The sequence below is a fragment of the Podarcis cretensis genome (genome assembly GCF_951804945.1).
Source record: "Podarcis cretensis genome assembly, chromosome: 8".
NCBI classification, from domain to species: Eukaryota; Metazoa; Chordata; class Lepidosauria; order Squamata; family Lacertidae; genus Podarcis; species Podarcis cretensis.
In genome coordinates, this window is record NC_137177.1 from 32,686,901 (window position 1) to 32,701,459 (window position 14,559).

The 14,559-nt window shown below is 42.3% G+C and overlaps 1 protein-coding gene across 3 annotated transcripts in view; it reads left to right on the top strand.

Annotated features, from left to right (window-relative positions):
• The window catches only part of CSMD2 (CUB and Sushi multiple domains 2), a 519,932-nt gene that overhangs the window by 166,158 nt on the left and 339,215 nt on the right, over positions 1 to 14,559 (top strand). For all 3 annotated transcript variants that reach the window (XM_079985202.1, XM_079985205.1, XM_079985206.1), the window contains exon 5: positions 4,082 to 4,289. In XM_079985202.1, coding sequence (XP_079841328.1) covers positions 4,082 to 4,289 — 208 coding nt within the window. The remainder of the gene's footprint in view (positions 1 to 4,081; positions 4,290 to 14,559) is intronic.

Consider the following 14,559-nt stretch of genomic DNA (forward strand, 5'->3'; position numbering starts at 1 on the left):
CTTGACTCATGGTGAACCTAGGTATTGTGGTTAGTAGCCAATAATGCTTGCCTACTTCATGAACATGTTTACTCACTTTTTAAAGATGTACAGTAAACTCGCAACTTACATCCGGGGATCATGCCTAAAGCCAAAATCGTGCATAGTCAAAAACATATTGGGTGCAATGCATGTGGGATTGCTGAAGTCTTTTTTCCTGGATGCCCGGCCCCTTTCCACCCCCTTTTAATTTATTGAGAATATTTTGCCAAGAGCCTAAAGCTGAATGTACACAAGTTAAATTCACATAAGTTGCAAGCTTGCAGCATATGACATCACAACAGCTTCACCTAAAGTAGGAAGGCAATCTGATGAGCTGCTTCAATACCCTAATGAGAAGTGTATAGGGCTTAGCCTGTAAGAGACTGATGTATACCTAAGATGGCATTGGGCCTTGCAAATATTTTCCTCTCTTCAGTTTGAAGAGGACACCCAGGGAGTAGATGTATGGGGGGGGGGGGAGAGTTAAGAGGCTGTTTTGCTGCTGGCATAGTATTGTGTGACCCAAAGTTTCCAGATATAGGACTGATGAGTTTGACGCAACAGTGCTGTAAATGTTCAAGTGGAGATGACCTGTGCCTTCAACCAGAAGTCTTTTGAAAATATAATGACAATATTTATCCTTGGGTTTTAAAGCTGCTTGAGACAAATAGGTGTTCACCATGTAAAGCTGGAGAGAGCCCCTTGACGAACGCATCTGCAATGCTGTTCTGTAGTGTGCATTGTAAAGTTAACAGGCTTTTGTTGGCGCCTTCTCAATAAATAGTGCCGCCTTTTGATGGCACTCCAACATCCTAAAGTGACACACTACCACAATGCAAGTCAAATTAATTCTTCACTTCCCTTTATCTTCTTCCCCATGTTTTTCGTCCTTGATCCTCCTACTTTATTTGCTCTAATAGCTTTGCGTTAATAGAGTCAGCTTGTACAGGAAGATAACCTGTGGCAAGCCATGGATCCCGTTCTCTTTCTGCACAGTAAATGCTGTCAGCTTTACTGAATGACTCTCTCTCTCTCTCTCTCTCTCTCTGTGTGTGTGTGTGTGTGTGTGTGTTGCTTATTTAGAGGTGGGCGGGACCTGCAGCAAAACATTGCAGTGTGGAGTACAGTACTTTTGTTTAGGATTCCAACTACTCCAGTCCTTGAAAAACCCTCCACCCAGGTTTTTCATGCCTCTGTCCTCATTTCACTGTTTTTGGGTCTGGTTATTTCCCCTTCAGTATTTCTGTCCTTCTGCAAACCTTGGTATTCCCCCCAGCCTGCTGATACCTTTCTTTTATGTGTGGGCAGTGCTGATTTGGCTACACAAGCAGCAATAATCACAGACTGAACTTGGAACTAGAGGAAACCCACCTAATATTAATAGTGATTTAATAGTGGTTTAATAGCAAAGGTGAGCAAATGCACCCATTCCGTTCCTATATCATCCTTTACTATTCAGCCCTCCCTTACTGCATTCATTGCCAAACTCCTAATGCTTTGGGGATGAGGCCTTCAATATTGAAGAGATGATGGAGTTTGGGAGGGAGAGAATAATTTCCCTTGCACCAGCCTTGGATAACCCCACTTCCCACCCTTCGAGCCCACCCCTCGAGCAGGAGCCCACCCAGTGCCAGCGGCATGGACAAGAAGCAGTGAGAAGGGCGCCAGTCTCTGTCCCCTGCTCGGATCACCATGGGACCCAGGGCCACCCACCAAAGAAGCGGACTTCTTAGACAGGAAAATGGCAATAAAGTGTTTATTGTTTGGGCTGAGAGTTTGCGTGAGCAGCAATGGTGCTGCTAGTTCTGGACCAGATGATCTCCATGGTCTCTTCCAGCTCTGCAATTTTATGATATGCTCAGCTCTAACTTGTTTGCAAAACTCCCATCTTCCTGCTCCCAGTCCCTGTTTCAGCCCTCAAAGATCGAGGAAAATGCTGCAACTCCTATCTCTGGGGACTGGAGAGCCTTTACTGTGAGATACTTACAGAACAAGAACCCAATTAATATTTTTCAACAATTGTTATCAACTGATGGCAATGAAGACATTATTTTTAGTTGCTAACATAATATATTTCTGAAATATGGAAAGGGGGGAGACTTGTGGTCTTTTCTCTTTTTTAATATGCATGTTAAGCAACGGAAAGGATTACATTCATGAATCAGTCATTTTTAAGTCGTTTTTAGCCATGAGCTATTACAAATAATTGCCAGTTATATATGCCACTTGGCACATGCACACACTCTATGGCATAAGCAACAATAAACTAAATAGAACCAAATATTTGACTGTGACTTGTCAAAAATTTAAATAGATTAAGTTTTAAAAATGAAAATGTCCAACATGTCAACAAGAGATAACTCAAATTACCAAATTCTTCTGAAATGCTGTGGAATACAAGATTACTGTATATAGAATTCAGCTTGCAGATAGCTAAATCAATCATTTGTCTATTCTTCTGTTTTCATTAAAGCTGCTGCTGCCTTAGTATTTTTGTGTTTTGCCACCTTGATAGAATACTTGTGAACTGTTTCCTTCAAGCTATGTTCAAGCGCACTCCAGATTTCATTGCACTCCTATTTGTTGTTAGTTTTGTGAGCTTGTGGCTGAGAAGGGGTTTCAGCCAAGGACAGTAGGCTTACATTATAGACAGTAAAATGAGCATTGCATTGAACTCCACAACCGGTGTGATGAAAAACAAGGACAAAGCAAGCCATTTCATGGAGAAAGCTGCCTTGGGTGCTGTTTATGTTGAATGTCAGAATATAAGCTATTGCAAAAAGAACAATAGTGGTGAATTATTGTCCAAAGCAGAATTGGTTTTTTGCCCCAGTGGAGGGTGGTGCCCCACTAACGCACTAATGCTCAAAGCCCCATGCCCGAGTAGAGGGTCCTAATGCCCAGTAGCGAAGCACATTCTTTTCTTGCAGAAGATCTACAGTTCAGTCTCCAGTGTATTCCATTAGAAGAATCAGGTTCTAGTTGGTGATATGAAAGGACTTCTTGCTTTAAACTCTGAAGAGCTGCTGCCTGTCAATACTGGACTCGGTGGACAAATAGTCTGACCTGCTATAAGACAGCTTTCTATGTTCCTGATTCCACCCACCTTCCAGATTTGCCCGGTCTCTTCTATCCGTTCTATTGCTCCCTTCCAAGCTGCATTCCCTCCCCCTTGCTATCACCTCCAAGGAGTTTTACCTTAAAAACAAACCACTATATCAGGGCGAAAGGTCACTCACATTTCTGCCATGTATCGTTTGAGCCTGAACTGCCTTGTGCTAAATGACTGTGTGTCAGAAAGAACCATATAGACATAATATTTCAGCTTTGGCAAACTGTCATCACTTTGCTGTGCCCTCCCATGGGGATGAGGGATATACTTTCTTGATGGCATTTACAACAAAGCCCCCAACCTTGTAGAAGCCAGAAACACAAATAAGCAGACTAAGGACTCATCCAGCCCTTGCCCTGCAGCTTTCCTCCCAAGGAAACCTGATCTTTACTGCTGAACTGGAGCAAATGTCAACTGAGTTTGAACGGGATTTCCAGGGGAAAGTGGAGAGGCAAGGGAAAACTAATCAGACCTGTGCTTTCTAGGCAAGGGACAAGCACACGTTTGTATGAGCCCTCAAGTTGGATCCTGGAATATGCGTGAAGAAATATTAAATTTGCTTCTAAGCATGCACAGACTGCCTTCCCCACACGATGAAGCACCTCCAGACACACTGTTTTAGAGCAGGTCTTCCGAGACCTTACGAAGCTAGAGCCTGGAGTTTGTCCTTAAGTTGTGGGTGCCTAGGGATGGTGGTGGGGCAGTTCAGTTTGACCCATTTCCACATCTATTTGCATATATCATCATCATCCTCTTCCTCCATGCAAAAATTGGTCTAGGTAACCACCCACTAAGAGTGCCTCAGTATTATATGTACTTCTGTGCAAACCATTTTGGTTGGAGAACTACATCACAAAATCTGTAAGGAAGTGAGAATGACATAGGTTTGCCTGAAAATGCAAACTGAATACATCTTACTTCTAATTCAACTTCATATTTTGCCTTCAGCTGATGATGCCTGTGGTGGAACACTTCGGGGGCAGAGTGGGATTATTTCGACCCCCCATTATCCTTCGGAGTACAGCAACAATGCAGACTGCACATGGACCATTCTAGCAGAGCCTGGGGACACCATCGCTTTGGTATTCCTGGATTTCCAGCTAGAAGACGAATATGACTTTTTAGAGGTTACTGGAACTGAAGGCTCCTCCCTATGGTAAGATGACGGCTATGCTTTCTTATATCTGTGGGTTATCTGCCAGTAGATCTCTCAACTTTGGTGAATCTGTGGGGAAAGAAAGCTCCAAGCCTCTACGTGTGTGTCCTTGCAGACTTAAATCAGACATATCTCTCAAGGCTTCCAAAATTAGTCTATTTTTAATGCAGTCTTTCATTCTCATTGGTTGTTTTCTTTTAACACTGCTTTATGACCTGTATTATGTTTTATATTCTATTTCTGCACACCACTCGCGTACACTTTGATGTAGAACAGCAGATGAGTTCTGAAATAAAATAAATAAATAAAAGTAGAGGTATTTAAAAAGGGCACTGCGAGTCTTAAAAGCTGCAATATATCATAGGGGTTGAGGCAGCCTCTTTGATAGTCTGGGTCCAGATTTTTTAAAGGATTTGTAGTTACACTCAGAGTAGACCCACTGAAATTAATGGACATGACTAATTTAGATTTATTTCAGTGGGTCTTCTTTTAGCATAGCTGATGTTGGGTACAACCCTTTGCTGTTAGTGTTTGTGGAGTGCAGTTAAGTTCTGATTTTCTATACTGCTCACATTGGCATACAGATTTAATTGTATCTGTGCATTTATGATTTTAACTCTGAAATGAAATGCAGGGTGTCATCTATGATGCACTAAAGTTTTGCACTTAAAGGGAAGATTTCATGATCAGGATTTGCAGCTTGTTATAGTCACTATTAAGGGCTTTTTAAAGCATGCAGTAATGAGAAATATCTAGATATTTTTGATTGCTTGGTTAAGCTTTGCAGCAATGGGTTTCTGTCTTTGATACATGTCCTTGCTGATGATTTCCATAGCAGAGAGCTGGTTAAGTAGAATTTAAAGTGTAGGATGTAACGGTCCGTAACCTTGCTTTTTAGAATGGTGTGATTATTTTAAAATGGGTTGCTGTCTCTGTTATGGGAACAGTGGTGATCTTGCTAAAATTAGGTTTGCTCTGAACTGTGGCTTGGGATGAACCTCAGGCTCCTGTAGACCAGTCAAGCTCCCTTCCCTTTGGAACGCCACCATTGCCTCTGTCCATTTGTCTCTGTAACCATTGGTGGCGCTAGTTAAGCAATTAGGCTACACAATCCCTTGTTGACTTGGTGAAACTCTGAACTTCTGCCATGGCACCTCATCCTCACCCCCAGAAATTGTGAAGGGGAAGAAGATATTTGTGCTGCTGGAAATGTCCCACTGTTTTAGCTTAAGATGTACCAGCAGTAACAGGAGCCATAAGACTTTTGAAGCCAGGTGGTCTCAGTGTTGGTATGATGCTGTAACCGAGGTACATCTTGGAGGTTTCCCATAGTCATCTGGTTAGCCACTATGAGCACAGGATGGTGGGCTAGATGGGTCATTGGCCTGATCCAGCAAGGCACTTCTTATGTTCTAATGTTGTTACGTTCAAGTAAAATGGGGGTTCTTGGAAAGGCAATACAAATGTGTTTTGGAGAGGAACTCAAAGCAAGTTTTTGTTTTCTAACTGCTCTGGAGGATTCTAGGGTGGGGAAATAGAATGAGACATGGAAACTTTAATTGCAATGAAATAATATTTAATCAAATATTAAATGGGAAGATGAAAGGAAGATACGTGAAGCAACTGGAAGCAGCCATGTGTCTTTTGTAGTATATTGCTTTTGCCTTAATTTCTAATGTGTAAGTGTACCCTGGGCCCGTGTGACATTGACAAAGGATTTTTTATCAAGGCCCCCACTTGGGCTGCAGCGGCTGCTGACTCCAGGGCTTTACATTGCAGGATGGGAATGCAGTCTCTTCAAAGACAAGGTCTTCCTTTTGGGCTCTGATGGCAGGATTAGCATTTTGTCACCTATCTCTCCGCTCTCCCCTCCTGCTGTGTTACAAGACACTGTGACTGAGAGATACCCAGAATAAAAGATGCAGAGAATCATTCATGAAGGAGTCTTAAAATAACACAGGCTCCATCTGCTTAGAGCAAAATAAATCAATCTTGTCTTGTAATCACAGTTGTGTTTCTCTTTTATTTCCTGTGGTAAATAATTCTCAGTGGGGAAAAAGAGAGCAACCTTTGCATTTGGGGCTGGACCCGTGCTTTCTTTCTGAAAGGGAGGAGGACACAGAGGGCATGTCTTGAGGTCCAAGACAGGGTGCTTGTGAAGAATCTGAAGAAGAGAAACCAACTTGGGTGGAGTTTAGTGGCTGCCCAAATAAAATGCCACCATGACAGTGGAAATGACCACCACCACAATAAGCAGCCAGTATGTTGGACTGAAACAAATCTACAGGTGGCTAAATTGGAGAAGGAATATGTTTTGCAAATTGGGGTGGGTGTGATGGAGGGAGGTCTTATTAGTGCCAGCAGCATTGGATGTCCAGTAGCCACCAACCCCAATCCGCCCCCCCAAAAATGACTTGGAATGATGCTGAGTCATGGCAGCCACCCACTGTCTGCCATTGGCAGAAGAACCTGCTTCCATCACAGATAGGCTTGGTGCACATTCACACATTTCTTGAAATTTTGCAGGTTTGGCAGCCCAGAGGTTTCACTTACTTCTAATATTTCAAGTTCCAAAGTCCTGTTGAACATACTGCTGCATTGATAAAAAGAGAGTATAAGTTCTGGCCCTTTGGTAGCTGTGGAATGAGCATCAGGAGCTGGGAGCCACACACAGTAGAGTAGACACTTGTGTTGCCCAGGAAAAATCCCAGCCTGATCCAAAAGCCAGATCAGAGAGCCAGTGGTCAACTTGGGTCAATCACTCCAGAGCCTACGAGCACTTTACCATCCAGGGAATGCTCCAACCTACAGCCTCAGTGGCTCACCAGATAGGACAGCAGAACACAGGCCTGCAGGTCCCCTGTTCTAGCCATGAAAAATGCTGACCCAGACCTGAAATCTCCAGTAACTGCAAACATTCTTTTTCTCAAACATAATGCTGTAAGTGATTTGTGGTAGTTAGATGGTGAAAAGGAAGTGGTGGAGGAGAGGAACTCTTTTCTAATTGACCAGATCATCCTTTCCTTGCCTTGTCACTCATAACCAATCCTTAGTCATCGTAGGTGACCAGGCAATTTACAAGATGTGGGGGGGGGGGGGGAGGCCATTATTTCTATACTCCAAATCCTCTCAGGAAGGGGAAAGGTTGTCAACTGCTGACATAATTAGAGATATTGCTGGGTATTAAATTAAAAGGTAATGTGTTTACCACAGTTGTGTCACCATCAGAAGTAAAGACGTATTCATGTAGCTAATTTTATACTTGCCTGACAAGCTGTTTGGGGGGAATTATAGTCTGAGTTGTTGCAAAGCTATTAATCTGGGATAGCTGCCATTTAACTCGTACCCAATTGTTTAATGTTCCTGGAGCTTGCATGAAAATTAGATGTTGCTCTTTTTAATGTAGAAATGGCATTTATTAGTGTACGTTAATACTTTAGGGGGCAGTCACTTTCATCTGGTGCTGGCAAACTTCACAAGCTATGAAGCTTCTGAGACTATTCTGGCCTTTGGCTTGTCTTGGTGTAATGCTGGCAGCGAGTGTCTGTTGCAGGTAGGAGGGACGTGAGCTTCTCCCAACAGCCTTTCTGTCCTGTTTCTCTCCCCTAAGGACAGAGAAGAGCCCAAGTTTGCAGCTGGTCCTGAATATGGGGTGGTATTATGCTACCATCAGGGGAAGGAAGGGCTGTAGCTGTGCGGTAGAGCATCTGCTTTGCATGTGAAGGTCTCTGGTTTGATCCCTGGTATCTCCAGGTAGGGCTGGAAAAGACTGCTGCCTAAAACCTTAGAAAGCTGCTTCTAGCCATTGCAGTCAGTATTGAGTTAGGTGGACCAATGGTCTGACACAGTATAATGCAGCTTGCTATGTTCCTGGGCAGAGATTTCTCCTGGGTATTTTGGATCTGCAAAATCTTGGTTAACAGTGATTAAGACCACATCAAGTCATGTGACCAGTTCTGATCTCTATAAGAGCTTTCAGATTATATCCAGTGAATTGAAGTAGGGATGGGGAACCTGTGGCCCTCCAGATTTTGTTGGGTACAATTGGCCAATGGTACGCTGTCTGTGACAGATGGGTGTTGAACAGCATAAATGAGTCAAGGAGAAGACTAGCAGACCATCTTTCTGTTATGCTTATGAAGGACTTCTTCCTGGTGCATTATGCTATGTTAGTGGATACTGTGTGGATTCCCCCCCCCCCCCCAGGGACTAGCTGCCTTGGGCTGCCTTTGGCAAACCTCATTATTTGTAAGAGTCCCTTTTCAGAAAAGGGCCAGGTCTCTGTTGTCTAAAGTAAGCCAGAGGGCTGCTCTTTCCAGTCTACTGGCCTGGAGAACTCCCCATGATTTCAGCATAATTTAATTTCGTATTCACAAGAAACTAACTTCTCAAGTTCTAGGCACAGACTTGGAAAAGGCTTTTCAAATTTTACTTTTGAAAGCTGCCAAAGAATACCCAGAGGTTAGTAATTAAATTCAAATGATTCATTTCCCCCCTTCTTTTTGTAAGTAATTTTTGCCAGTGGGGGTGGGGGTGGAGTGGGCTGAGAGAGAGAAGAAATCTGGTGTTTTGTTTAAAATATGTTTATGATTCTGTTTCACAATACTGCTAGAAATCATTTCCCCTTTTGCCTTTTAATTTCCTTTATTAAAACAAAATAAGAGCCATGATTTTAATTATTAGCAACATGCCAGATAGACTCAAGGCCAAATTATGCATTCTGACTCAAATATTTAATAAGAATTATAAACAGCTATAATTAGGTCAAAAAACTCATAGAAAACACACAGAAAAATTTGAACCATCCATGTAGCAAACTTGTGTTGGATGTGGTGCCATGCTTCAGGATGGAAGAGGCACAACCATAACTGGAGGCAGCATAAAATCAAAGAATTGGAGGGTTGGAGGAATCACAACTGAAAAAAAATCCCTGACTGATAGCCACCCAACCTCTATTTAAAAACCTCTAAAAAATGAGTCCTCCACCCTCTGAGGTTGTCCGTCCCACCATGGAACAGCTGTTACCATCAGAAAGTTCTTCCTAAAATTTTGTCGGAATATCCTTTCCTGTCATTTTAATCCATTTGTTTGGGTCCTACATTCTGGAGCAGCAGAAAACAAACTTGCTCCATCTTCTATGTGAAAGCCCTTCAGATATTTGAAGATGGATAGCATATCACCTCTCAGTCTTCTCTTCTCCAGTCTAAATGTACCCAACTCTCTCAACGATTCCTCATAAGTCTTGGTTTCCAGACTCTTGAACATCCTGGTCACCCTCCTCTGTACATGTTCCAGCTTGCCATTAATATCCTTAAAATGTGTTGCCCAGAACTGGACACAGTACTTCAGGTGTGGTCTGACCAAGGCAGAATAGAGCAGTGCTATTACTTCCCTTGATCACGATACTATACTTCTGTTAATGCAGCCTAGAGTGGCATTAGCCTTTTTTCTTCTGCTGCTTCTCACAGTTGACTCATGCTAAACTTGTGGTCTCTTAAAAACCCCATATTCTTTCCGCATGCATTGTTGTCAAGTCATATTTTCCCTGCACAAGTTGAGAACCTTACATTTGTTCCTAATGGAATTTGTTTTGTTAGTTTTGGCCCAGTTCTTCAGTCTTGAATCCCAATTCTGCCTTCTGCAGCATTAGCTACCTCTCCCTGGTTGGTGTCATCCTGCATCCAAGTCATTTATAAAGATGTTGAACAACATTGAGTCCTGGAAAAAACCCTGCGGCATCCCACTTGTCACTCTTTTCCAGAAAGAGGAGGAAGCATCTGTACGCAAAACAGCTTGACAGAAGTTTTTAAGCCTGGAGACAACAAGAAAGAATTGGCAGCGTGCTAGTAGCTCATTCTCGAGCTAAGACAATTTTACAGTGCCAGGTGGGATGTGTTTTGTCTCTGCCCCTCCTCATCTTTCCAAAGGCATGAGCTGCTTTAGTAGTCTCCTTATGTGACAGTCCAGTGGTGATCAAGCAAGGCCCTCCAGCTGCCAATTTCCTTCTGGTAGAAAAAACCAATGTGCCTGGGCTGCATGGCCAAAGTTCCAAGTCTGAGATCCCAGCTACCTTAAATCTTTCAGAATTCACGTCCAGAATAACCCCCTCCCTAAAAAAAAAGGGCTTGCCTAATGAGACTCCATCACACACAAAAAAGTCTTGCCTTAACTCACTTTTGTGTCAGGACTCACAACTGACAGAGCAGGGCATCACATCAATACTTGCCTTCTAGATTTGGGAACCAAGGTTTGGAAGAAAAATGGGCACTTGCAGGCAAGTCTTACAGCTTCTACATTTCCCATTTATATAGAGAAATTAGTGTTGTTGTTGTTGTTTTCAAGGCTGCTACTAGCAGATTAGTAGTGACTAAATCATGTACCCTGCTAAGTCATTAGTCAACTATTTCTTCCCTCTTGTTTCTATATAAAAAACCTGTTTCTGGCTTAAGACTAGAAAGTTACCTTTTTAAAGAAATTAACCAGTTTAAAATTTATTCAGCCAGGCTTAAGATATTCACTCCTAATGCCTGGGATGGTGTGAGGGAGAAATGGTCTCGATACATAATAACAGTGTATTGTGGCTGTTCCTAACACAAAATTGGGGTGCCATTTTGGAGGAGTAATTGCTGCCCCCTCTGTTTATGTCTGTATACAATTATGTCTCAGGATAACCTATACATGCCAGCGGTCTGGTTCTACATACCAAGTGCTAAGAGACTGAGCTATGAACCAGGTGCCCTCTTATCTGAATATCACTTCTACCATGAACTCAGTAGACAAGCCTCTCTTTCTCTGCTTCATTCTTTCCCATCCACTAAAACTGAGGATAATAATAGTGACTTGCCTTACAGGATTGTTGTTAGAATTAGGACCAGATAACGTGAAAAAGTTAGAACACTAAAACACTATACAAATGTTAACTACTAGCAGCAACAAATATTAAGTAGCAGTCATAGTCATAGTTGTTGCTAAGTTTAGGTTCATTAAATTTATGTATCACTTCCCACTAAAAAGTCCTTAAGTGATATATAAGCAAGTAAATAAATGCATGTCAAAGGCACAAATCGATTTCTCCCCTATATGCATAAAAATATCAGACTGTCACCATGCTGCAGTTAGTGTGGCTGCCAGTAGGTGGCCTCACACCTGCAGTGAGGTTTAATGAAGGGGGAGGCACTTCACGTAGCAGTTTAGCAAGCTGCTGTACAAAGCACCTCTCCAATTCCATTAAAATGGGGTAGGGATGAGCTGGGAGGGCAGGGGGCAGGTGGTGAGCTTGTGGGTATAGGCAAGGGGGTGGATGAAGTGGAAAGTGAGAAGGTTTGCTTAGGTGTGGAGGAAGAGTGGTTGGCAAGGTAGGGTTTGCAAGTGGAGAAAGTAGAGCAGCAATCCTTTAATAAAAAGGATGATAGTTTGACCTGCATTAGATTAAATCCCAAGAGTGAGCTTTTGAGCCTTGTTACAAATTTTGTTCCTCGGCTCTACTCCAGAGTGAGTTTCTCTATACATCAGGACAGCTTTGTTGTTCCTCTGCAGATGAAATGAGAATGCCATAGATGGGTCATGCAGCCATTGCTTCAGTTGCGAGAAAGCAGGATTTTGCTAAATTTCTTTCTGAACTTGACATGTGCTAGGGCATTTGTTTGCTTCCTGCATTTGACCTCCTGGCTTTTGGCTCTTACCTGCCTCAGGCTCACATGGATATCATGTTACCAGGTGGGTGTGAAACAGGCAGTCCAGGAGTGGTTCACCATATGCGGATCACCTAACAATGACACTTCACACAGCTCATGAAACAACACTTTTTACAGCCCCTTTAATGGCAATTGCACTGTTTCTGGTGAGATCTTGGGCCCTCCTGTTTTCCTGAAAAGTGTGAAATGAAGCTGTAATGGAGATGGAATAAAAGTAGGAGAGAAGCAGTGAGGGGGAATGAAAAGCCTTCTAGCCAATTAGAAATGACAGTTCTGGGTTTTCTCGCCTGGTAGGGAAATGTTGGCAACATATTCTAGTTCAGTGGGCCTTCCCTAATTGTGTTTTCTCTTGTAGGGAACGGGTGAACAGGCTTTATAGAAGAATAGAAAACAAAAATACCATATATATTTTCTGCCATATTGACCCTCTCATTTTCTAAAGCTATTGTTTCCATCTCTCAGCCATCACCAGAACACAGGGATATAAACAGGCATCAACATTCACCTCTCCTAGATTTCTTGTTGGTTTAGACCAAATTATTGTCAAGCTGGAAAGGTGAAGCGGGAAAGGTAGAAGGAGGCTTCACAATAGTAAGGAGAGCAAGTTTTCAAGTTGCTTTAACTGTTGCACTGCCCTGCTCAGCACAGATGGATGCTCAGGTCAAATGTATTCTGGTCTGCAGAATTTTCATGTGTTCCCCCATTAGTTGGTTCTTTCTTGCATCTGCAAGAAGTTTGCCATAAAAAAGAACCTGCTTGAAAATTCATATTAAAAACAGATTTATTTATTTATTTTTTAAAAAAATCATCTCCAATTTATGCATTTAAAAACGTATTTTGATATACCGGTACTTGTGAGTTGAGAAATTACTTGAACATCCTTAAAGGTAAAGGGACCCCTGACCGTTAGGTCCAGTCGCGGACGACTCTGGGGTTGCGGCACTCATCTCACTTTACTGGCCGAGGGAGCCGGTGTACAGCTTCCGGGTCATGTGGCCAGCATGACTAAGCCGCTTTTGGCAAACCAGAGCAGCGAATGGAAACGCCGTGCATCCTTCTTAGGTACATCCTTACTTAGGCTAAATGTCTCTTATTAGGATTTAAGAGATATAGCCTATAATGCCCCATATGAGTTTCTCTGGCCAGCATTCTTCTTATTCTGAATTCTGAATAGTTAGGAGAATTTCTAGAATTAATTCCAGCACTGAAGTATGTGCAGTTTGCTGCAGTTTTGGCTTCCTCAGTTCATTTGCATCTCTTCCCTAAATACAGTTTTCTGTATTTAGAAATTTTGGTAGTTGGGCCACGGTAGGCCATCACTGAGGCATATAGATTGAAATGGATTATAGAACAATGCTATTGTCCCTGGGAGCTCTGCCTGGTCCTGTAGTACCTAAACTGGCCAATTGCTGTAACCAACTCTCTAGCATCTGAGACCTGCTCCTTGTTGCTTCATCCTAATGCTGATTTCTCAATAGATCATCTCTCCTCACCTTATCCATCAAATAAAATCTGGAGTCCAATACATGATTTAGACTTTAACCCTTGGGGCCAAGTGTGCTCCAGTATCAAAAGTTTAATCTAACAAGATATCTGAATTTGCCATGAACAGCAAGCATAGAGATATTTTGCTTTGGCTTTTCCCTTAGAGGTGAATTTAACCTGGAATAATTTCAGGCACTTGAAATAAGGTTGGGTTATTCATTAATTGATAGCCTCTCCATCAAAATGCTGTCAATGCAAGCCATAAAACCAAACTGCAATAGCTTGCAGTTTCTTAAGGCAAGTGTTCTTAGATATTGCAATGATGAATATGGAAGTTAAAAGTGTAATATCATTTAATTGATTTTTATAACTTTTGGCCAATTGTCATTAAACATTTAGCTTTCAGGGGGAGTGTAGGGAAAGAGGCTCTGGTGGTTAAATGACACATTTTTACAACTGTTCTGTCCCCAGAATATGAACAGCTTCCTCATCATAGTTAATTATTGCTTTGCCACTGAACAGTGTCTTCTGTAATGATGATGAACAGCTTTTGATTTTAGTACTGTTTAAGGACATATAGTTGGAAGATAAAATTGGAGACCAGCTTTGAAATGTACTTTGCAAATAAAAGGGAAGAACTTACAAAGTGATCCTTATGGGAAGCTAAGTGGTAGAGCAGCTGTTTTAAATGCAGAATGTCCCAGGTTCAATCCCTGGTGTCCCTGGGTAGGGCTGGGAGTATCCCCTGCCTGAAACTTTGGAGAGCTGCTGCCAGTCAGTATAAGCAGTACTGAGCTAGGTGGACCAATGATCGATCACACCCTGAGTGTTCTCAGGTAGCTTCCTGTGCTCCCATTCTGGTAAGCAGTATTGATTTGTGAATTAGTAGATTATAACAAAAGTCATTCTAACAGAAATCCTTTCAGAGGGTTAGGCCCAAAGAACATTGCAAAAGCATCTGTGTCACTCTGTAATAGATGTGTTCCACATCAGTTTTGTGTGTGAGGTTGTGCAAATGGTAGAACACCTTGCACAACTTTCTAGTGTGAGGTGCAAAACAACCCTTCCGTGAGCAAGCAGAATAAGATACT